Source organism: Diadema antillarum, unplaced genomic scaffold (assembly GCF_040938485.1).
Source record: "Diadema antillarum isolate AM-2024a unplaced genomic scaffold, OU_Dant_1.0 seq00001259_RagTag, whole genome shotgun sequence".
NCBI classification, from domain to species: domain Eukaryota; kingdom Metazoa; phylum Echinodermata; class Echinoidea; order Diadematoida; family Diadematidae; genus Diadema; species Diadema antillarum.
In genome coordinates, this window is record NW_027272042.1 from 224,196 (window position 1) to 247,872 (window position 23,677).

General features: G+C 38.8%; 1 protein-coding gene across 1 annotated transcript in view; it reads left to right on the top strand.

Annotated features, from left to right (window-relative positions):
- Window positions 1–20,278, top strand: part of LOC139745367 (E3 ubiquitin-protein ligase MIB2-like) — a 43,219-nt gene extending 22,941 nt beyond the window's left edge. The window contains exons 9-21 of the mRNA XM_071655761.1: window positions 5,992–6,145; window positions 8,583–8,749; window positions 9,447–9,595; window positions 10,280–10,436; window positions 10,922–11,076; window positions 12,948–13,074; window positions 14,193–14,402; window positions 14,768–14,946; window positions 15,558–15,685; window positions 16,180–16,369; window positions 17,282–17,396; window positions 17,934–18,053; window positions 19,868–20,278. Of these exons, the coding sequence (XP_071511862.1) occupies window positions 5,992–6,145; window positions 8,583–8,749; window positions 9,447–9,595; window positions 10,280–10,436; window positions 10,922–11,076; window positions 12,948–13,074; window positions 14,193–14,402; window positions 14,768–14,946; window positions 15,558–15,685; window positions 16,180–16,369; window positions 17,282–17,396; window positions 17,934–18,053; window positions 19,868–20,278 (2,262 nt within the window). The remainder of the gene's footprint in view (window positions 1–5,991; window positions 6,146–8,582; window positions 8,750–9,446; window positions 9,596–10,279; window positions 10,437–10,921; window positions 11,077–12,947; window positions 13,075–14,192; window positions 14,403–14,767; window positions 14,947–15,557; window positions 15,686–16,179; window positions 16,370–17,281; window positions 17,397–17,933; window positions 18,054–19,867) is intronic.
- The last annotated feature ends 3,399 nt before the right edge of the window (window positions 20,279–23,677 follow it).

Below are 23,677 nucleotides of genomic sequence, written 5' to 3' on the forward strand. Positions count from 1 at the left end.
CGACATGTTTATTCGCTGTGACAGATTAAAAACACTGCGACATGTTTATTTGCCATTTTAGTGTTTATTCTCAGAACACATGTCTGATTTTTAGATCGATCACAAAATTGCATTTACACTAAACATGTGACATGTTTACATATTAAACATCGCAATTTCTCAGTGTTTATATGATACATGTTTACACCTTATACATGCTGAGTGTTTATATGAGATACGCATGTTTACACATCATACATGGTAATTTCCACGTGTTTATATGAGACATATCATCATGCATGTTAATTCCCATGTATTTATTAATGTAAAGTGGATTGTTTCCACTTTTTTGCATGAAAAAAGATAAACGCATAACATTATATAGAATTTACCCAGTATGTACCAAATCATCAGCACACTTACATCGCATAATACCAGGGAAGACCTGCGTTAGCTTTCACAAACATTTTGGCTACAAGAGTTTAAGGCAATTCTCTGAATGCAAGTTATCAAAACATCAGTCAAAGCTTGGGCAATATCTGATGAATAATAAGTTAAAATCCTTTAAAGGGGAAATCGAGTCCAATAAGTAAGTCTGATAAAAAAGAGTAAAACCTTACCAGTTTAACAGTAAAAATTTGAATGAAATCGGATGAAAAATAAGGAAGTTATCAAATTGTGAAGATTTGCTAATTTCTGCAAAGCAGTTAAAAGTGGATATGAATATGCAAATGAGTGAGTTGACCATGCCATAATCTCACAATTTTCCACTGATCGTGTACCCAAAAAAAAATGATGAAATTCAATGTTTATGTTAATGAAATGTGAAACATTATGGTATTGCTGGTTGAATAACTTCAGAAAAGTGATCAGTTAGATATATCAGGACTTGAGCCTCGGGAATAATTGCGTTTGAATGAAAAACTTGAAATTAAGTAAGTTGTGAGGGAATGACATGCCCACGTTGCCATTTGCATATTCATATCAACCATTCAAGAACTGTTTCCTCAAAAATTAGCGAAACTTCAAAACGTCATAACTTCCTTATTTTACATCCGATTTCGATCAAAATTTTACCAATGAACTCTTAATATTTTGTTCTTTCTTATCAGACTTACTTGTATTTGGACTGGATTTCCCCTTTAAATATTGCCATGTTATTGCTATACGACACCATACTGAGTTAAATGCAAGATACCTGGGAGTCACTGGCCTGTACACGAAGACGTAAATGGAATTCTCTCCTATACACACAGTAAAGTTTGTATTTGCAGGAAATGACACATAACTCATTTTGGAGAAAAAAAATATTGCATTTAACAATTACTTTTCAGTCACATGTAATTCTTAGCCTACTTTCAAGAATTGCCGTCTTTCTACTGTATTCAGAACTAATTCTTAGTATTATAAAACAAACGAATAAACTTGTCGATTGTGAATTGCAACTCAACGCTTCGGAAGCTTGACATGTATGTAACACCTCCAGGAACATAACTGCAGTCTGTGAACAAATCGATGCCGACCTTGAAGATTGCATCAATTATTGGCAAAGTGCTTTGGGGTGTACCCGAACCAAATTAGGCTCACGGCAAATTATACCATGCACAACACTATGGTCGTATTGGTACTGATCAGGGAGTGTAGATGATGCACTCATCATAAAGAGACCCCACCCCACCCCCCCCCCCCCCCCAAAAAAAAAAAAAAAAAAAAAATGTTTTCACTGTATTTAGCCTGTGGTGAACATCTGCACTCCCTGATCAGTACCAATAATGGAACTTAAATACATACATGATATTGTTCTTTTCACTGCGACATTCACTGAAAGTACATGTAGGCTAACAGTACTGTACTGATTTTTCACTTTTGCTATTTCGAGAGAAATCTTAGAATGTTAGTGGATTTCAAAAGGTGAGTGAGAAAAAAACTTCTACCTTGCCAGAACCTTGGAGAAAGAAGTCAAACTCAATGGGTATACATGAATAGTCTATTAGAGTCTAATCAGTCTAATCATACTCCACATAATCATGGTATGGAGGGCTACTTTCAATCTCGACACAGCAGAATTTTTGGTAAAGACAAGAGGATATGAACAAAGAAAAAATAATGCATTGCAACTGGAGGCGGGAGGGTATGCAAGGCTGTCATGAACACGCGATGTGATCAGCAAGACTCCTCCCTTGTCAATTTGTCAGTCAGTTGCAAGACTCCTCCCTATTCTCCATGCATGTTGTACTACATTTCTGATACCTCTCTCCATGTGACCGATTTCAAGAATATCTCAGAAAGAAAATATTAACTACCGAATGCTGCATTTCCTATCAGGTCTACAAGAAAATTGCAAAGAATTCCAAACAAATGCAACTACTGGCCTCTTATTTGCGTCCAATATCTGCTAATTGTATTTGAAGCACCTGAGGAAAAAAAAAATGAAATGGCTGATATTTTGATTTGATTTGTTTTGATTTCTATATTCCTTTTTGCACAAGAATATAACAGAAAGCCAATCGAACAAAGTTCTTGAGTAATATCTTAACAGTGAATTACAAGGATATTGGTTGATGAATAAAATGAAGTGAATGAAACCGTTTTTCTTAGTAGTGCAAAACGATTTCGAGCAAGTGTCTTTACATAATAGATAACATTACAATTTTACGTACCAGCTGTTAAAAAAAGACAATTACACATATCTATGAGCAATAAGAATACAGGTGACCATTATCGTAAGCACAGAGGACAATAGAATCGCTTTGTTTTGGATATCCCTGCCATTTCAAAACCAATTTTTATCAAATAAGCATTGAATTCCTCTTCGAATTATATAGGCCCCCAACCTTCATATTTCTTTAGAGGTTCGTCATTATGTAATACACGCATACATGCACACGGAGAACTGAAGCCCCAGCGCATACAAAACCCTTTCAACCCCCATATGATTTGCTTTATTCTAGTATACAGGTTTAGATGCACACTGTCAGTGAAGAAAAAAAAAAAACAATAGAAAGGTTGCTCTAACAGATGGGATGCCTCCTAATAGGTCTGTAGTGCATCATGACGATGTGAGACATCACATGGCTAGCGGGAAAAAGATTATTAACATTCAAAATCATTATCCATGGTTCATTTCCTTCATATGGCATGTAGGCCTATAGATATACTGTATATCAGTATATCTTGCGATGTCCTTGTAATCCTCAGATGTTTGCACTTTTAGACGGGTTGTATAGAAGTAAGCGCATGCATCTTTCATTCTAATCCAGACAGGTTTGGCGTGATCCCTGATCAATTCTTCCATGACGTACTGGTGCTGGTAAAAAGAAATGATTACACAAGGAAAACAAATCAGTTGGCTTTGCAATACAATGGACTTAACTGCTCCCATAGATTCTGAAAATGAATGGATAGCAAAGAAGTTGACTGAATCCATAAGCAAGTTCAAATTAAAAGGAATGACAGAATCCCTTCATCACATTAGCACATAGTGTCTTGCGTCGGTTTTTACTTACTTTGCTGAATTTTCTGGAAATAATTCAAGTCTTTTTTGTTGTTTCTTCTTTTTTATTCATCATCATTATCAAGCAGAGTTATGACCATACTGTATCCTTTGTCTCTTGGGTGAAGATTTTCACATCTGTAATTTACACTTTCAACAATATTTGCAATAAATCAATTTTCCATATTTATTTTAGCTAATGGATTGAATTCGGGAGTCGGTAATCCCCCCCCCCCCCCCACAAAAAACAAACAAACAAACACACACACACACACACACAGAAGAACTTAAAGCATCTAAAATCTGCATTTTTTAGAAACTCATTTACATGCCCTTTAACTCAAGTACATAATATTCATTGATTTGGCTCTGCAATTTTGAGTACTTACTTGATTTCCACTTTCCACATGGGTAGTATACAGTGATGTACTATCCCCAGTCGATTTACTCTGCTGACTGCATGCCTCGTTCTCTGCCAGCAGAGGTAATGTCTTGCAGGATTTATACAGTACACGTCAGGACATCATCGTCATCCACTTTGGTGCCATAGCCATCCCCTTCCAAGACATCCTAACGGGCTTTACATTCAATTTTCACCACCTGTTGAGTGAAGAATTTACAGGGAATAAAACTGAATTTCACTCAAAATATAGTCACTAACCCATCGTCATTCACATGAAAGATACTTCATAACTTCGTAAAATTAAAGATACAGTGAGTTGACCCGCTAGGCCGAGTTTACCCATAACTACGGTACCGGTAATTTGCAGAGTGTAGGCCTAGATATTGTAACGTTAACAACACTAACACGTTACAGTTAGACTTAACGCTAGAGCGTTCCCCGTTCTAATGTAACTTAGTCGTTAGATTTAGAAATAGAAAACTAAAACAAACGAGCAAAATCTTTAAGGGCGTAGCTTATTTCCACGCCTACTACAGTTTTACATTAAACGAGGACGATTTTGCAATAAATCTTGTTATTCACCGACTTAGCAGACTTTGTAGACTCACCGCTTTCATGCAGGCCGGCCAGGCTAGAACGTTATCCCTTCGACGCCATCTTAGCTAGATCCGCTCCTTTATGCAGTGCATCACATGCAGTCAGCTATCCACTAGCTATCAGCAGTGCAGTCGATCGAGTCGTAAGTGCAGTGTGTAGTGGACGACAAGCCTAGAACGAATGCGCGCACGTACTGTAGGCCTGCCTACGCACATCACGCTGCTGGCCAGGGGCATGCAATCGCAGCACCAGCAGCCAGCCAATCAGACAGATCCATCCGTACAGGTACGTACGCGCGCGCACATCTCCTTTCCCGCCAATAATGTGCATTGATTATGGTCATAATCATGCATAGCACGAGTGTGCGCTAGAAGCGTACGCACAGGTCACCACTGCGTGCGTTGTGGCCGCGGCCGTCATGTCACATGCGCTGCTGACTTGAGTACGAGTATCACAGTGTTTATGTTAAACATGTGCGGTGTTTAGAACGTGTTTACGAGGCGTTCTAAATGTAAACGCGCCTGTTTATCCTGACAGTAGAAGTGTTTAGGCCTAACCAACAAACATTTGGGTAATGCCCTAAACCATGAACGAAATCATTAACAAAGGCAACTCCCATTTTTTTCTAGCAGTTAAGATATAGGACTGTACATGCGAAACCAAAATATAAATTTATTACAGTTGTCAGGTTGTATTACATATTTTTAGGTTATCCTTTTTCCTTATTGATTAGGCATTTCCATGAAAGGCCTAAAACATGAATTATTTCATAGTGCATCTTGATGTCGTAACAGTTTCCACTTTCTCGTGATAAAAGGAAACTAGAAATTGCAATTTACACACCATTTCCAACACTTCTCCATATGGACATATTGAGATTAACATAACGTGACCAGAATAAACACTCCAACTAAACACTCCAAGCTAAACACTTTAACTCTCAATACTTTACACGTGCTATACACACCGGGTGTTTAGATGTTAAACAAAGTGTTTAGATTTTTAACACTGTGTTTAGTTCATAAACATGTCGCATGTCGCATTTTTTACAGTGTGAGTATGTTACTTGCTTCCTTTTGCCACCCGAATAGCTCAGAAATGGGCCAAAATTGTAACTTTTGGATTTTTCAGTTAAATAGAGCATGCTTCAAATATGCCAAGTCAATTAAGAAAAAAAAAATCAATATCCATAAAAATCTCACTTCCTTTTGCCAAAGTAGGGCAGAATCTGCAATCAAGCCTGTGCTCCTTGTGTCAACCATTGCGAAATGTGACCGCTGAAAAGCCAAACAGATGATTATTGCTTCCCTTAGGCCTATATTGTTATTCTGGGTGCTTCAATTTTGTTTCTGTCCTGTCTGATCTGTTGTACTCCTATCGGAGTTTCTTTGATCTTGGGGGGGGGGGGGGATAAATGAAATTGCTGTTACCATCTACAGTAGTGACGGAGAAGTTACAGAAGCAAAGAGGCATTTATAATGAAACGACTGCCCGGTCTGATCCTCTTCTTTATGCACAGGCTATTGGAAAGGAAGGGCGAGTTCTTTTCTTGGATGCCGATGGTGACGTGAAAGTGAACGTTGGGGGCACCTTCTGGACCTTTAACCCTGACTGCTTAATTCCTGCTGAACAAGAACATGGAGTTGATGGGTTATTTGAACAGAGTGGTGACGGTACGTCAATAATAACAATAATCATTACCAAGTTATAAAAAAGAAAGGAGTTATTATGAATTACCCGAAAATTTACATGGAAAGGGATGCATGACAGGGATGTCATGATTATGGTGGACCATATAGGAGCATACCCGTTTGATATAAATAAAAGTTGAAATAAGTGTTTAACCTCCAAGCAAAATTGTGTAAGACGAAGGGTTGTGAGAAAGTGTTTACAAAATTTCGACCAGCATGTTACTCGTATGCTCCGGAGATGCTTATTGACTTTCTGTATGCAAATTAAGATGTAACTCATGTTATCATATGACAGATGTATTGTATAATTGATAAAAATTATGATAAGTATTGTTGAAAATATTTACACTACTTGGTGTACAAGGTTCATGAAATTGCAGAAAATTGATGTACAAGTGTATTTGAAGAAAAAAATGGTTTACAGAGAAGAGAATCAATCATATGAAATCAAATCAAATCAAATCAAACGAAATATACCTCAGTCTTGCTTTGTAAGACTCAATGTACGTTTTACTTTTTGTCCCCGCCGAACGAGTTCGAGCAGGGGACTATGAAACGGGCTCCGTACGTGTGTGTGTCCGTGTGTCCGTGTGTCCGTGTGTCCGTCCGTCCGTCCGTCCGTCCGTGTGTCCGTCCGTGTGTGCGTCCGTGTGTGATCAAAACGTTCAAAATGCTACTCCTTCGCCATTTCTAACCCAATTTTGATTCTGTTTGCTTTATATGATAGCACTACATGGGAGCTTTGAAACTTCTATACAGAATTTCAATTGTGACCTTTGACCTTGACCTTTGACCTATATTGTACATTTTGCTTCAAAATGCTACTCCTTCGCCATTTCTAACCCGATTTTGATTCCGTTTGCTTTATATGATGGCACTAGGTGAGGGCTTCAAAACTTCTACACAGAATTTTGACCTTTGACTTCTTTGACCTTTGACCTTGATTTTTGACCTATATTGTACATTTTGCTACAAAATGCTACTCCTTCGCCATTTGTAACCCGATTTCAATTCCGTTTGCTTTAAGTGATGGCACTAGGTGAGGGCTTCAAAACTTCTACACAGAATTTTGACCTTTGACTTCTTTGACCTTTGACCTTGATTTTTGACCTATATTGCACATTGCCTACAAAATGCTACTCCTTCGCCATTTCTAACCCGATTTTGATTCCGTTTGCTTTATGTGATGGCACTAGGTGAGGGCTTCAAAACTTCTACACAGAATTTTGACCTTTGACTTCTTTGACCTTTGACCTTGATTTTTGACCTATATTGTACATTTTGCTACAAAATGCTACTCCTTTGCCATTTGTAACCCGATTTCAATTCCGTTTGCTTTAAGTGATGGCACTAGGTGAGGGCTTCAAAACTTCTACACAGAATTTTGACCTTTGACTTCTTTGACCTTTGACCTTGATTTTTGACCTATATTGCACATTGCCTACAAAATGCTACTCCTTCGCCATTTCTAACCCGATTTTGATTCCGTTTGCTTTATGTGATGGCACTAGGTGAGGGCTTCAAAACTTCTACACAGAATTTTGACCTTTGACTTCTTTGACCTTTGACCTTGATTTTTGACCTATATTGTACATTTTGCTACAAAATGCTACTCCTTTGCCATTTGTAACCCGATTTCAATTCCGTTTGCTTTAAGTGATGGCACTAGGTGAGGGCTTCAAAACTTCGACACAGAATTTTGACCTTTGACTTCTTTGACCTTTGACCTTGATTTTTGACCTATATTGCACATTGCCTACAAAATGCTACTCCTTCGCCATTTCTAACCCGATTTTGATTCCGTTTGCTTTATGTGATGGCACTAGGTGAGGGCTTCAAAACTTCTACATAGAATTTTGACCTTTGACTTCTTTGACCTTTGACCTTCATCTTTTTACCTATATTGTGCATATTGCTACTAAATGCTACTTCCGGCGGGGACATATATTACGCACCGCGTAATTTCTACTTTTCCTTGTATTTTTCAGACATGGCAGTAGACCAATATCATACAGTTTCCCCACCTGTAACAAAGAATAGCTGCTTGAAATGGGAGCTGATAGGGAGAGGGGAGGATGCAGCTTTAAGAGGGTATTGTAGTTGACTAGTATTTCAGTTGTCTATTCATATTATCAGGCATACTATAAAAGCATTTATGGTATAATGATTAAAATGTAAAATAAAAACAATAGTCCATTATTTGTTAAGATGACAGTCTTATCCCACCAAATGATTATAAAGTATAATATCAGACAACCTTTGTTGTTTGACAGGATATGCTTATCAACTATTTGAAAATTGTATTTTCTTTTGTTTCACGATATTATTTTAGTTAATATTTCATCGTATGGATCTTTGATGAAAAGTTTAGCTATATTAACCGATGTTGATTTTTGTAATTCAATATTTTGTCTTTCAGAGGCGGTTGTTCAGCTCCTAAAGCAACTCCTTGACCCATTGGGACTTGTTGATAGTGAAGTATTCCGTGGTGTGACAACAGCAGCACTATCAAAGATGATTTTCGAAGCCGCCGCAAAGGGAGATGTTGGAGAAGTGAGGGAGCTAATCACTCGGGACAAGTCTTTGGTACAGCATGCGTTGCCTTTTTCATTACATTGTAGTGTCATAATAATATTGTCGATACGTGAATCCGATCAGAACGCCAAAATATTCATTTTTTAAAAATTCCCCCGACAATGAAGTTTGTGTCCAGATAGATCAAGAAGAACATGATTAAAAAATAATTCAATCAACCGTGATAAAAAACATGGCAAACCATGATGATTATGCGAAAATTGGAGGCACAACAAAGTGCTTCAAACATGTCGTATACTGTAAAAATGAAACTTCTTAAAAAAGAATAACCGATTTGATAAAATCTTCGATAAAACCTTTAAATGGTTACAAACTATAATAATAATCTCCTGAAAAAAGGCGGGTTATATTAAAAGACTTCAAATCTAAATACATTCAATATTGAATTATGACAATTAATATGATTATCGGTGACACATGTTTATGAAACAATCATCAGGATAATAATCATACTGGCACCAACTATTGAATAGATGAAATTTGGCCATGAAATTTTAGGGTGAGAAAAAAAGCTTGACCGAATTTTGCCGTAAAATAAACTGAGTTGGCAGTTAATACATTATCCGCAGTCTGAACATTATCCGGAATTCTTTTTTTTTAAACAAATTCATTTCCAGCTACTGTGTAATAGTCACGTCAGAGGTTTTGCAGTGTATATTCATTTATTTTTTTTTGTTTTGTTCGCCAGGTGAACGTTGAAGTCCAGGGTAACAGACCTCTTGATGTGGCGAGCTATAAAGGTCATCTTGCGGTCGTCGATCTCTTGGTAAGAAATGGCGCCAAACTTGATGTGAAGGACAAAGACGGGGACACAGCGCTTTGTAACGCGGTCTATCAGTGAGTTTATTTTCTTTGTCTAACTTTTACTATTTATCCATTGACAACTCTTTTCTTGAATTAAAGGGATATTCCAGACGATTTTCATAATTTCACATCATGTAGTACATAGATCGTCAACTCCATTTATAGATTTGTGGAATTTATTGTGGTTCTTGAGCAGAGAAACAATAGTTTGAAAAACCTTAAACAGATTACATTGAACAAGGATGATGACATAGGAGGCTCACATATTTCAGAGATGTAGCAGTGTAAGTCCATTACAATACCGCTTGCTCGCGAGTTCACCTGTGTATAATCTATGCATGCATTCTTCTTTTGTTCTGCTTCCTTGAGCCCCGCTGCCCAACTCATGCATTCTAATGGTGACTCTGCCATGTCATCATCCTTGTTCATTGCAATTTGTTCTAAATTTTGAAAATATTCTTATTCTTCATCCCAATTATCACAAATTCTGAAACTCTGTTCTCAGTATCACTAATTTATACCTGTTCAAATATAAAAATCTGAAAATCATCCGGAGGTCTCCTTTAAGACGCTTTGTTAGTATTTACCCGGTTTTGATTTGCTGCGATTCTTTGCTTTGAAGATTAATTTGCGTTCCGGAATCGTCAAATAGTCAATAATTATGATTTGATTTGCACATTTTGACGTGTTTCCCCCTTTTTTCGGTTTGCGTCACAGGAATGAGACCAAAATAGTCGAATACTTATTAAAGAAGGGAGCAAACTCGAACATTGCCAACAACAGTATGAGAAGTGCACTACACATTGCTGTGGCCAAGAACGGCACTGACTGCGTCAAACTACTTCTCCAGTACGGCTGTAACCCAAACTTGAAGGTTAAACTCTTCTTCTTTCTTATATTTTGGTTGTTTATAATAATTACCATGAATATGGTAATACATTCATGCGCGAAGACTTTCATGATTATTCAAAAGAATAAATCTGTGTTTCAATATAACATTCTTTTTGATAAAGTATGTTACGCCAGTGTATTATATAATTTCTTATTATGATATCAATATTTAGTACATAATCTCCAAAATTTGTAGTTATGTTGAATAATGAAGGATAATGTTTTAGTAGAATTATGAAACAATATGATATGTTTGATAGGGCGCTTTGAAATTTTGTATTAAGCACGGTAAAGATTTTAATTGATATCATTATTATTATCAATGTGTTAGAATATCTTTGAATTTTTGTTACACAACTTCTCTTTGAACTTTGCTTAAGCGTAATAGGTAATAAAAGGAAGGTGACAGAAACTTACCGCTGAATAATTAATATGTGAATTTCACCTGTTTTTATGTAATGCATACAGGACAAAGTAGGTGACACCGCCCTGCATGACGCCATTCGAAAGAAAGCAAACGATATAATCGAGCTTCTTATCAGTGCCAAGAAAGGCGACCTCACTGTCACGAACAAGAAGGGGTTCAATCCCCTCCACTTCGCTGCACGCCTGGATAACGCCTTGTAAGTTCGTCATTTCCTCGCAACGAGTATTAGGGTGCTATGATAGCCTGGCACACTACACCCACACAAGATAACTGGTGAATGATGCCGACCCCTTGTGGTTAAACTTCTTAATTGCTTAATACATCGGTGTGCACTTGCACTGCCTCATCCCAAGTATATAGTACAAATGTGTACTAGATTATTTCCTTTTTTTCTAGTCCGATTTTACACAGCAAATGCTTCACTGAGAAAGGTGATTGAATTTCTAATCGAAACGTTTGTAGTGAAAGTGCATATACAGTGGCGGATCCAGGGGGGGGGGGGGGGTGCAACCGGCGCACGCCACTTCCCCTTTATTTTTCGGTAAAAACAAAAGAAACAAAAAGAAACAAAAAATGAAATCAAACCCGGATTTGGCACCAGAAATATCACAGAATTCCTGGATGCGCTCGTGATGTATGCATGATACTTTTTTTTGATAGTACGAATATTCAAAGAAAATTTAAAAATGTTCCAATCTACATGTTAGAAAGAGTATTTTACAGCGAAATCATCTATCATTATTATTGTTATTATTATTATCATTGTTTATGTAGTGTACGTTCCTACTAATCCAACTGTCAAAATTGCAACAAGTAAAATAGATACCAAAATACAAAAAGGAAATGAATGACATATTTCAAATTATGCATTGTAAGCCATGATGGCCGATTTGGACTTATGTCTTTGATATCCTTTCTGAGGAAACAATCGGAAAGGATAATATCCTTTCCCTGAAATCTTGTGTTATTTTTCTTATATTATGTATATTTTTGCACATTCATACCGGGCTTTGCGTAGAATTGCGTAGTGTTGCGTACAGTGACTACGCAACTATACGCTGTTAGTACGCAACTCTACGTAACAGTTCGTCGAGGAACACAAAATGGGTAGCCTACTCGACATTTTCCCCCAAAATAAAGAAAATTAGATATTGAAATTTTTATTCATTTTGCGTACATCTCGCGTACCTATATTGCGTCCCACCGCGTACTGTTACGTAAAATTGCATACTCACAGCGTATAATTGCATGTGTGAAAACATCCATACACCGGGCTTTGCGTAAAGTTGCATAGTGTTGCGTAGTGTTGCCTGCAGTGACTACGCAACACTACGCAACTATACGCTGTGAATACGCAAATCTACGCAACATTCCACAGTGGGACTCAAAATAGGTACGCGAGATGTAGGCCTACGCAAAAAATAAATGAAAGAAAATAAACACGTTTATTTATTCATTTATTTATTTTTCTTTTGCGTACATCTCGCGTACCTAATTTGCGCCCCTCGACGTACTATTACGTAGAGTCGTGTACTCACAGCGTATAGTTGCGTAGTGTTGCGTAGTCATTAGGGAGTTTTCGCAAGCACGACGCGGCCGGGAGTTGAGCGTGCCGTGTGCAAAATTTGCTTCTGCGCATGATCAAATCCGAGAAGCGTCCCGTCATGGGGAAAACGAGTACGGTGCACGGTCAAAATAGCGTTCGGTCCCGATGCTGGGCACGAGTGAGCCAGCCAGCCAGCCAGCCAGCCAGCCAGTCAGCGATCCTGTCCCCACGCCTCCGTCCTGGACAGGAGAGCGAAACTGCTTAGATATGGGGACGGGAGTCTGAGTACGGGGACTGTCACGGCTGATTGCTTCCGCGTATTCTTGGTCTTCCCGTTGAAACTCCCTACCGCACGCAAGACGACGGAATTCCACTACGCAACTCTACTTAAAACCCAGTGTGAAACCACCTTATATCAAAATGTTCAACCTTCTGAGTCTTTGCAAAACCTAGTAGGTCTATGTTTAATTTTCAATGTGACGGGAAAGTAACTTGATCGGGATTCGCTCTCATGTTTTCAGCGCGACGAGGAAGATTCTTGCTAAGAAGCGCTCCCTGGTTGATATCCGGAAAGAAGATGGATACTCAGCACTTCACCTCGCGGCTTTAAACGACCATCGCAACATCGTCCAGATACTCGTTACAGAGGTTAGATTTAGCAACAGTTCTTACGCTATGATATAGAACATCCTGTCTGCTTGTAAAGACCATTACCAATACCCAATCTATTCGAGTGGCACATAATTTTCTACAAGCTTGTCTTGTACTTGGGTCTCTCTTTTCAAAAATTTAAATAATAACTTTGAAGTATATTTCTATAAGGCCTACGGGTATGAAACACTTTTTTATTACTCTGATTTGTTGTAATTGTTGTATCTGAAAGAGACTTGATATTTGAAATAAGATATTAAATCGAATTAAATCGAATTAAATTGAAATGAATATTATAACTTCAATTTAGAGATAATGATGCAGTGGACAAGATGTGCTGACTCTCTCTCTCTCTCTCTCTCTCTCTCTCTCTATATATATATATATATATATATATATACGTGTGTGTATGCAATGCCCAAAAAGGTGAATGTCGATGTCGGCATGCATGTCATAGGGGGCTTGAATGAATAAGAGGACACAGTTGTCATCTACCAGTGAATATTGTGCTTAGTAATCACAGCCCGTGACTATAGCTTTTAATGCAAACTGTGATTTTTTTCCTTTTGAATTGTGCTTAAAATGGTAATTTAGGGAATATAAGTGCGCATGCGACAGCGACTCACTTTCCTTTCCTTTCCGCAATGGCTGTATTAGCTGGCGAGAGAGGATAGACATTGCTGCATTCGTGCGACGATAGATGGAGCTGGCGAGAGAGGATCACTGCATCAGTGATCGCCAACGGGCAGTGACGTCCATGGCAGAACAGAGAGAGAAGTGCGCATGCGAGAGGAATACTTCTGAACTAATTTGACATCATTATTACGTTGCCCTATCTGCCAAAGCAACTATAATCACAATCATTTTTTTTTTTTGGGGGGGGGGACGTAGTTTCAACAACTTCAAATTTAAGACCAGCTATGGTGTAGCTATTATCCAGCCATCTTGTCAGAAGGACGATGAAATGTGATGTGTGAGTGTGTGTGTGTGTGTGTGTGTGTGTGTGTGTGTGTGTGCTTGGGTATATCTTTTGTCTGAATAAAATGATTTTTAAAGGTTTATTGTTCGTTTCAATTCAAGTGGAAGCTGCGAGGATGATTCTTTTTCTAACGCAGGGGCAATGTGCCATCGACTTGTACAATGACGAGCACCAGACTGCTCTAGTGCTCGCTATTCTCCATGGCCACCCCCTCGTCGTAGAAGACCTCGTCGACCACGGCGCTGATGTCAACACCTGTGATGGCGATGGCGACACGTGTTTGCACCTGGCTATAATGAAACATCGGCAAGGCCAGGGGGTACCTGATACGCAGGCTCTGAGGAAGGTGAGTGCCACCAGTGTAATCCCAATGCTGGGGCCATGGAACCGATGGGAGGGGGCGGCAAAAACAAAAAAAAACCGAAAAAAGACAAAACAAAAAAAGAAAAAAGAAGGAAGAATACTATGTATAGTAGGCTTTACTCATAAATTCCCTTGGGTTTATCTTTTTTTTTCCAGTCGAACGGAGAGGAGATTAGCCCCATTGACCATAGGGCTCTTAGTTCCCGTATCCCATGAGATGTTTTCATTTTAGGAACCAATATAGACATAAACATATCAAATGGATGAGATTCCGCTACTCTATATTCAAGAAAGATATAATCAATTCTGTGCTGATTTTGGTTTATGGATTTTTTTTTTCAACTGTAGTTTCGTCACAAGTATAGGGACAATGGGATCACAACGCCACTGACTGCTTTGATGTGTTACCTAGTGCAGCAGGGCGCCGATGTCGAGAAAACGAACTTGAAGAAGCGAACCCCTCTCTCCTATCTCAAAGAAGTAGCAATTCGAAAAGTTTTGGAACACATCGCTCGTAAAAGGGAAAGGTAATGTTGATTTTTTTTTTTTTTTGCTTGCGCATTTGTTTACGTTGTCTTATCAGTTTTCCATTGTTATACACTGTCAGGGGCAGATCCATGAACTCTGTAAAGGGAGGGGGGCGTGACTAATATTTCTGGTGCCACTTTGTGGTTTCATTTCATTTTTTCTTTTTATTTCTTTTTTTAAACGAAAAATAAGGGGGGGGGGCGTGCGCCGGTTGCGCCCCCCTCTGGATCCGCCACTGACTGTTATTTCAATTCGTCTGCCTGCATTGGGTAAATGCGGTGGCGTAGAATACATAGTTTTCATATTTTGTAGTAATTGCTGCATATACAAATTACATTTGCTTCAATAGTGGTGTCAATACAAGGACCATATTATTCTTTACGTTTCAAACAAACATCGTTTCTCCCGTGCTTCCAAATTCGGTCGCCCATTTCTGAATATAGTTATCAATATCCGTTCAGCCAACGGCATTAGCAAGTCTACAACATTAGATCTGCAGGGAAGGGTGAATAATATTATTCTTTCCGATCACTGAATCGAAAGAAACGGCATTGCTGTTCAGAAGAATATGAAATATTTCTGAATTGTGTTTCATTCTCTCTCTCTGAAGACCCGAATCAGGCGACAGTTCCATGTTAGAAGTGGGAAAGGCTGCAGGAGCCGGAGGAGGAGGAGATGACCAATTTGGCAACCAAACAGGGGAGGGCTTGCCGCAGTCACCAGTACAACCCTCGCATGGTAAACCTGGCTTAATATCCAATGAATCTGCAGAAATTCTAGCAATGACAAAGACATTTACTAAGCAAATGTCTCTTAACATGATAAATATTTTCAAAGCCCTCAGAGTGTTTATTTTATACAAGAATAGGTTCGTGTTTTACAAGAATTCATTTGCAAGTTCAGTTTTTCTTGATCATTGTGAAGAGAAAAACAAAAAACTACGTAAAAAGTGAAATGAACAACACTAAGCCTTTCGGGAGATTTGCTATATACATAAAACTAGTTGCATTTAGTCTCAGTAACGCTATCCACAACGATACCTATTGCTACGAATATTGCCGCTAGTACGGAGAAGACTACTTACACTTGATTGTCTGGAAGCATCCATTGACAGTGCATACGCTATTTCATGCATTAATTCTTAGATTATAAACCTGTCATCACAATCCCAAGTTATGCCCTGGAATTCTGTACATACTCAATTCTACTGTGTTACCTTTGGTCGTCCAAAGGCGAGTCGTTTACAGGCGTCCACAAGATTGAAGATCCGGACAAGGATTTGGAGCAGGGAGAGGTGATAGGCAGGGGAGGCTTTGGAGAGGTGCGCAAGGGACGGTGGAGAGGTACGGAAGTGGCCATCAAGATCATGTGTTCGGAGGGAAGTCGCCAGGATGTCGTAGAGTCTGAAGTGTCCATTCACAAGTGAGTTTGGGTGAAAAACAAAAGTTTACACAAAACAAGAACGTGCTTGTACTCACCAGAATACTCAACAGAGTAATGGCGCGTTTACATCGAGCACGCGGTACGGGCAGTGGTTTGCTATGGTACGCCAGAAGAAACCATGTCTGGTTCCGTTAAAAAGAATGAATTCGATACAAAATAACCCAAAATATTATTCGTATGTCACAGTTAAGACCAGCAAAATCAGCAGAAGAAGGTTAATTTTGTAACAAAATTATTAGCGGGGAAGTGATATTGTAACAAAACCAGACATGGCAAAAACCCCGTTCAGTGATCCGTGATTTGGTGTAAACGCAGCTTAACGAGGTCAGAGCAGGAAAAATGTTGTTTAAAGCCACACGGACCACGGACTCAAGAGGACGCTGTTTGGGGCATGATGATCGCAGCCATCTTCACGGCGAAGATCAACAATGAATTTAAAGCTTTTTAGATTGGCAATCAAAGTCGATCGCTGGCGCATATAGCAAACACTGTCTTTTTGCGGGTACAAGAGTCAGTGACAATTCGCTCATATGCATGTATTATGTTCACATAGACGACGACGTTGAGATTGACATTATTTCGACCATATGCAACAACGCCCTCTTGAACTATGTTTCCCTTCATTTATATCTCTATCTTTTTATACATTATTGACATTTTACTTACATTGCAATGCCTTTATGTATACGTAGTAATAATGAACGGTGAGGGGATTGTATCATGCAAGTTCGCTCTTAGTAGCCCTTAATTTTATTTTGATTTCTACTTTTTTAATGAAACAAAATAAGTTTCTATGAAATATACGATTTTCACTGTTGCAAATTTCATATACATTCTTTAGAAGTGAAATTAGAAAAAAAAATGTGCAAATATCTGTGTTTTCTGTTCCAGACGGGCCATTCATCCCAACATTGTCCAGTTGATGGCGGTCGGTCACAAACTAAACCAGGCTGTTCTCGTGATGCAGCTGATCCGTGGGAAGAACCTCATGGAAGTCATATTTGAAGTAAGTGCGCAAGAGCCATTTGTATGGTAAGGCCGTCACATGAGCACTCAGTTTCTTCTATAGGCATCCAAGTCAAGTTTATTTTCATTATCTACAATGCAATTTTTTTACTGCTCTTTGATTTTTTACACTGATCTAAACGTGTGACAACCATAAAAAAATATATATATATTCATAGAAAACCTAATAATCCATGATACACATTACATCAGACAAGGCAATGGATAATAAAGATTTTTTTTTTCCTTTCTAGATTCTTTCAGAAACACTTTCAAATGAATGAAACAAAGGGACGAATGAAGATATAATATGCTGCTTACCTTGGTTAAACCTTACTTCTTCAACACAGCGGAAAGGAAATGATCCTAGCTTTTCTCGCCAACAAAGCAACTCAAGAGATGAAGCTAAAGTCAATAGCATAATTCTTTCTAGGCCTGCTCTTACAACATATAGAGTTAGATATATAATTTTATTTATTTTCTGATCATTCCATGTCGACATCACGGTGGTACCCACATGGCACGCTCCTCCTCGCAGGATGGCAACCCGCTCTCATTCGAGCAGAGGGTCCGAGTGTCCAGTGAACTCTTGTCCGCTGTGACGTATCTCCACCACTGCAAAATACTTCATCTCGACATAAAGCCAGGCAATGTCATTGTGAGTGCATTCTTTTCACCTTGACAGATCTATAAAAATTCGTCTCCAAGATGAGCATACTGCCACAATATTCTCGACTGCCTGAGTGAAAGTCACTCAGGTCTAAAATCTCACAGAGTTCCATAGAAATTCGATGAGAAGCTCTTATTGGTTTCTATTTGTTTCTGTTGGTTTTGTTGGTTCTATTAAACTGGTCTTTCAATTGGAAGCAATGGATACTCCACCCAGAAGTACGCCTGCAGCAGGTAGGCCAACTTGCTTATGTAAACACCATTAATAATCCAATAGAAAACCCATAGACTTCAAATCAACAGGATGTCCAATAGGTCTTATTGGTCCTATTGGTCAATTTGGTTTATTGGTTTTTTGTTGGTTTCAGGGAACCCATGCAGTGTCGGAGGCAAAAGTATGCTCTATCATGTCTATTGGTCCAATTGATTTCTACTAGTTGCCTATTGGAACCAACAAAAGCTAACCTATAGAGAAATATTCAGTCGCAGTATTCAAAATCCAATACGACTGCTTTGGAAAACCAGTAAGACATGATCGTGTTGTCTTCTGTAATTTCTTTTTATTGATAGGCCTATATCAGGGGCGGATCCAGGAATTCTGTAAAGGGGGGGGGGCGTGACTAATATTTCTGGTCCCACTTCCGGGTTTCATTTCATTGTTTTTTACGAAAAATAAAGGGGGGGGGGCGTGCGCCGGTTGCGCCCCCCTCTGGATCCGAAACCGTATATGCAGGTTTCCTATTGGAACTAGTAGATCCTAATGGAACATTAGTAAACATGGTAATTATGTGCTCCCACCATTGCCCACAAGCACCAACAGAAAAACAACAGACTATTTCAGCTGCAGAACCTGATAACTGTCCTTTTGGTTTCCACTGGAGTTTCTATTGAAATTCTCCCACAACACCAATAGGACCAATAGAGGATCATAATTGGTCCTATTGATCCTTTTGGTTCTTATAGGATTCCTACATAGAAACCAACCAACTTGAATATTCTTGAAGATTTCATTTTTTTTTTTTTTTTTTTTTTTTTTTACAACGGCATCCTTGAACACACCACTGTCCAACTGCATTCTTTTGATGGCGGTGGCGCTTTCTATTGAAGTCCTTTCACTGAATAAACCTATAAGAGGACGCTCTTTTCCTTCCTTTTTAATTGGATTCCTACATTCTATAGAAAGCAATTTCCATGTTTGTGTAGAGTCTCATAATCATTACAAGTTTTACAAAGATGGCGAAGCAGCATGTTTTGTTTCCTCATAAGATGCTGCAAAAAAAAAAAAAACTTGTGGACGGGAATCTTTCAAAGTACGATTCTACAATTTAATCTTATCCATATTGAGGAAATGCTAATGATTTTCTAACCATGAAGACAATGTGCAGCCACTGCGCAGAGGTTTATAAATGTCAGGTAGAAGTCAAGGATTTTGGTTGTACTGGCAATTTTCATTACAGTACTATTTTTCCTCTAAGTTATGATATATTTATTGATGGTAATTTGTACACTGATTTGTGTGCGAGTTTCTAAATTTTCATCACTTGTTTTATTGGTTCACTAGGATTTCTCAACATGATAATTATGTCCAACATAAGTTGCTATATTGGTTCCTATGGTAGACCTATACGGAAATTCTATTAAGGGCTTCCCTATCACTGCCTATACTACATAGAAAGCGATAGGCTTATTTGTTTCTATGGGATCAATAGCCTTCAGCCATACACCTTGCAAAGGCATCTTCCCTTTTGCCTTTCTTTGTAACTTTGCTTCATTATCCGAAATCTTAATATTTCCTCTCTCTAGCTCGAAACTGCGACCTCCAGGCCTTACTTGTGTGACCTTGGTCTAGCTCACATCAAGACACGCTCCGCTATGTCCTCTACGGTCATCGGGGCGCGCGGAACGCGTAGCTACATGCCTCCGGAAGCAATCATCACGGATGAGAGAGGGAACATGAAAGTGACATCGGCCAGTGATGTGTGGTCTCTAGCTTGTACCCTTCTGGAGCTGTTCACTAGTAAACCTCTGTGGCCCGATATGACTCCCATGGGCCTTATTTTTAAATTCATGAGTGATGACGTAACCCCGTCAGAAGTCAAAGGCAAAAATCTGGACGATCGAGTTAAGGCTATCATCTCACCATGCTTCAAGAAAGACCCAACCGAAAGACCCACTGTCGACATAATGATGCAGGGGTTTAGTGGATTAGGTTAACCAGATGAATGCCGCTTTGTCAGGTAGCCCTGGTAAGCTACTACTTCAAATTTGTTATGCCCACCAGACTTTTGTGAACATTGTTCATTTCCTTCAAGACATCACTATCATCGCACATAAGATGGATGGCGCGTATGTGAGAGGAAAAGAAAAGTTATCAAACATTATCATTACATTGTTGTGCACCACCTAATTCCTGCAATGGTTTACATAAACATCAAAACAAATGGCAGAATTTCCACGTATACATAACTCCCCGTAAATTCGATTCTGCTCCAACGCTGATAGGTAATTCAGTGTAAGTCAGGGTATAGCTGTCTCATTTTGGGGCATTAGAATGATGTAATGCCCCATTTGAACAAGATATTTAGAGCGCTTTTAATTCTGTCGAGCAGACGAATTGGCTCCGAACAATGCTAAAGCGCTCTCATGTAAACACCTTCTCGAGGCTAGGTTTAGGATTGCTCGCTATGAAGCATTCTGAACTGTGTATACACAATGCACAAACCTGTTACGTGCGTTATGAGCTCTCCGGAAGTGGTGTGCGGTGAGCACTGCATAATTATGCATGCTCGGAAGTTCTCACCCTCCCAAATGTTACCAGGATAGTTACGCCTTTTTCACATTCTGCTTGTGTGTGCTGTCGGTAGGCGGTGACTCTTTGTATGAACAAACTCAAAGGGGCATTTAAGACAAAGTGCGTTAGGAAAACTCCTATGCCCAAATTAGTGTATAAATGGGGTATTTGATAAGCCTCTTAAAGTATAATTTGTATGACATTGTTGCAACTGTCATAAAAGACCGTTAGTAAGGTCTACTATTTGATTACAAAATATCATCCAGTGATCAATACATTTATGCAGCAAAACAGTCTTACGGGAAACTTTCTTTCTGGAGTATACAAGAAACTGCAGATATAAACAGACAGGGGCGGATCCAGGAATTCCGTAAAGGGGAGGTGCCTTTGCAAGATGAAAGGGGGCTCACGCACCCCAATTGTTTCTGTTTATTCTTTATGTTTTAACCGATAATACAGAGGGGCCCCGCCCCCCTCTGGATCCGCCACTGCAAGGATTAACATTCTGGAAGTACGATACTCTCCGGGTCATGATCTCCTGGTGTCAAATCTTTTTCCTACAAACTGCGTTAATCATGTACCAATCTCGATTGTCAGGAAGGTTAATGTACATAATTATTTTTCTTGATGTGCAGTAAATTAATGAATTTTTGCTTTTCAAAGCAATGTATCCACTATTTGCTATGATGTTATAGCGGTATTATCTGTATAAACTGTTTTACTAGATATACGTTTGTAAACTTTGTTATCAATATGCCATAAGTTGATTCATTCCGTTTCTGTTCCCATCAACGCAGTGGGTAGTTGGTTAAAATGAATCTATATAGAGTTATTTCATTCTTGATGGTTCCGAGATTTGAGGATCCTGTTTACACTTTACCAGTAGTCGGTACTTTATATGTCAGTACTTGTGACAGTCTCCATACATTTTGTTTTAATTATTTGTTCTGGGATGAAATTAGTTGGCTGTACTAAAATGGAGGTGATATTCGTTGGCAAGATCAAATTTGGTGTAATAATCATCTTATATATACTTCCTTGAGACGCGGTACTCACCTGTGTTGATAGTGTATACATATAGGCAATGCAGTGTATGTGCCTGCTCTGTTTTACCTTCACGAAATTATGACTGACTCCCACAGTACTGAATTGAATGTTATGTATTATTCATGTATGTATGTACATAAATGCATGTACTTCTGTAGCGTGGATGTTTTTAGCCAAAAGTACACGTCAGGCAAGGTCATTGAAAGTAGACGAATTTCTTTGCTCAAAGATTAAAATGTGGGTCAGATTCGTATCACGACAATTACCCTTCGAGGGCAATTGCCCCTCCCGCTAATTACTGGTTAGTGATAAGGTTAGAGTAAAGATTAGGGTTATGGTTAGGTTTAGGGTTGGTTAGGGTCAGGATAAGATTCAGGATTAGGATTAGGGTTAGGGTCAGGGGAAGGGTCCGGGGTAATTGCCCAGGGGGTAAGTATTGCCCTAGACCCGCCAGATTATCTCATTGTCAACGTGGTTCGTTGCGGCGTGGAATTTGTAATAATTGTTAGAGCTATGAAGATAATGCAATGGTTATATAAATGGTAATGTTCGAGGCTTATAGAAATGGATAAAAATACAAATAACCTGATTATTATTCTCTCTTCAGCATAATGTTGTTTAGTCCATTGCACAAAAAAACTCAACAGGCTGACAGTGATACTTGCTACCGACACATCTCTAAAACATATGGTGTCATTGTAACTAATGATACTCAAACTCTAACATTTCAACTTGCAGTCAGTGAAATAGATGACATATTGGAATATGTAGTTGGAATGTTTCTACGCATTATTGAAACCCCAAAGCGTCACCAATACGATGCAAATTTTCTAGCAGATTCTCAGTTACAACTTAAGGAACCATGCATGTCTCGAACCCGTGCTTCTGCCGAATCTTTCCTATGTGGATTTGAGTGCTCAAGTTGAGCATTGTCGTAATTCTTGTTAAACATTAACTAATTTAACATGTAACTAGATATTAATTCCCTGAGATGGATGTTGTTCACTATTGCAGGGAGCGCATTTGTTTTCATAACACAAAAGTAAAGAGATGGATTTCGAAACGAAAGCTCTTTGAGCGCTACGACGCAGTCGGAAAGCTTGGCATGAAAATCACCGTGGTCGTTATCAGACGCTCAAGTTTATAACATTAGTGACTTCTTTTAATCCGCGTATGATACCAGACCGGTTCAAATATTTCAGAGTTTATGACGTTGTCTTCTGTGGCGATATACACTATCATCCTTTGATCTGTGCAATTTCAGGTTCAGCATTAATACCCTAATGAGCATTAAAGAAAAAAAAATGTATGTGAAGTATTAAAGATGCATAATGTGGCCTTCAGCTTGGTCTTGTTGTCTATGAGACCAAAGTCGTGACAATCACTATCAAACGGGAACATACCGTACAGCCGCACCGCGTGTTTTGCAGTGGTATCTACAGTACTATTGGAGTGAATGGTGTTATCAAATGATTCTCTCATTCAATTACAAAAATATATTTGCATGATTGTCTGTGCATTTTTACCATTTGTTTCCCAGCCGTAATTCCATGATTTAAGAGTGACGCGTTTGATTTGTTCTCTACTAAGACTGTGTGAGCATTCAGGTTGATCATGTAGAAAGATCGATTAGCTTTTATACGATCCATATACAGCATTTGATGCTTTATTAGGAAAGATGACAGATCTAGCATTTATGTAAAAAGTCAGTTCCTTTTTTTTTTGTCTGCCTTCTTTTTTAAGTTAATAAACCGTATATCCTCTCGTATCGTCTA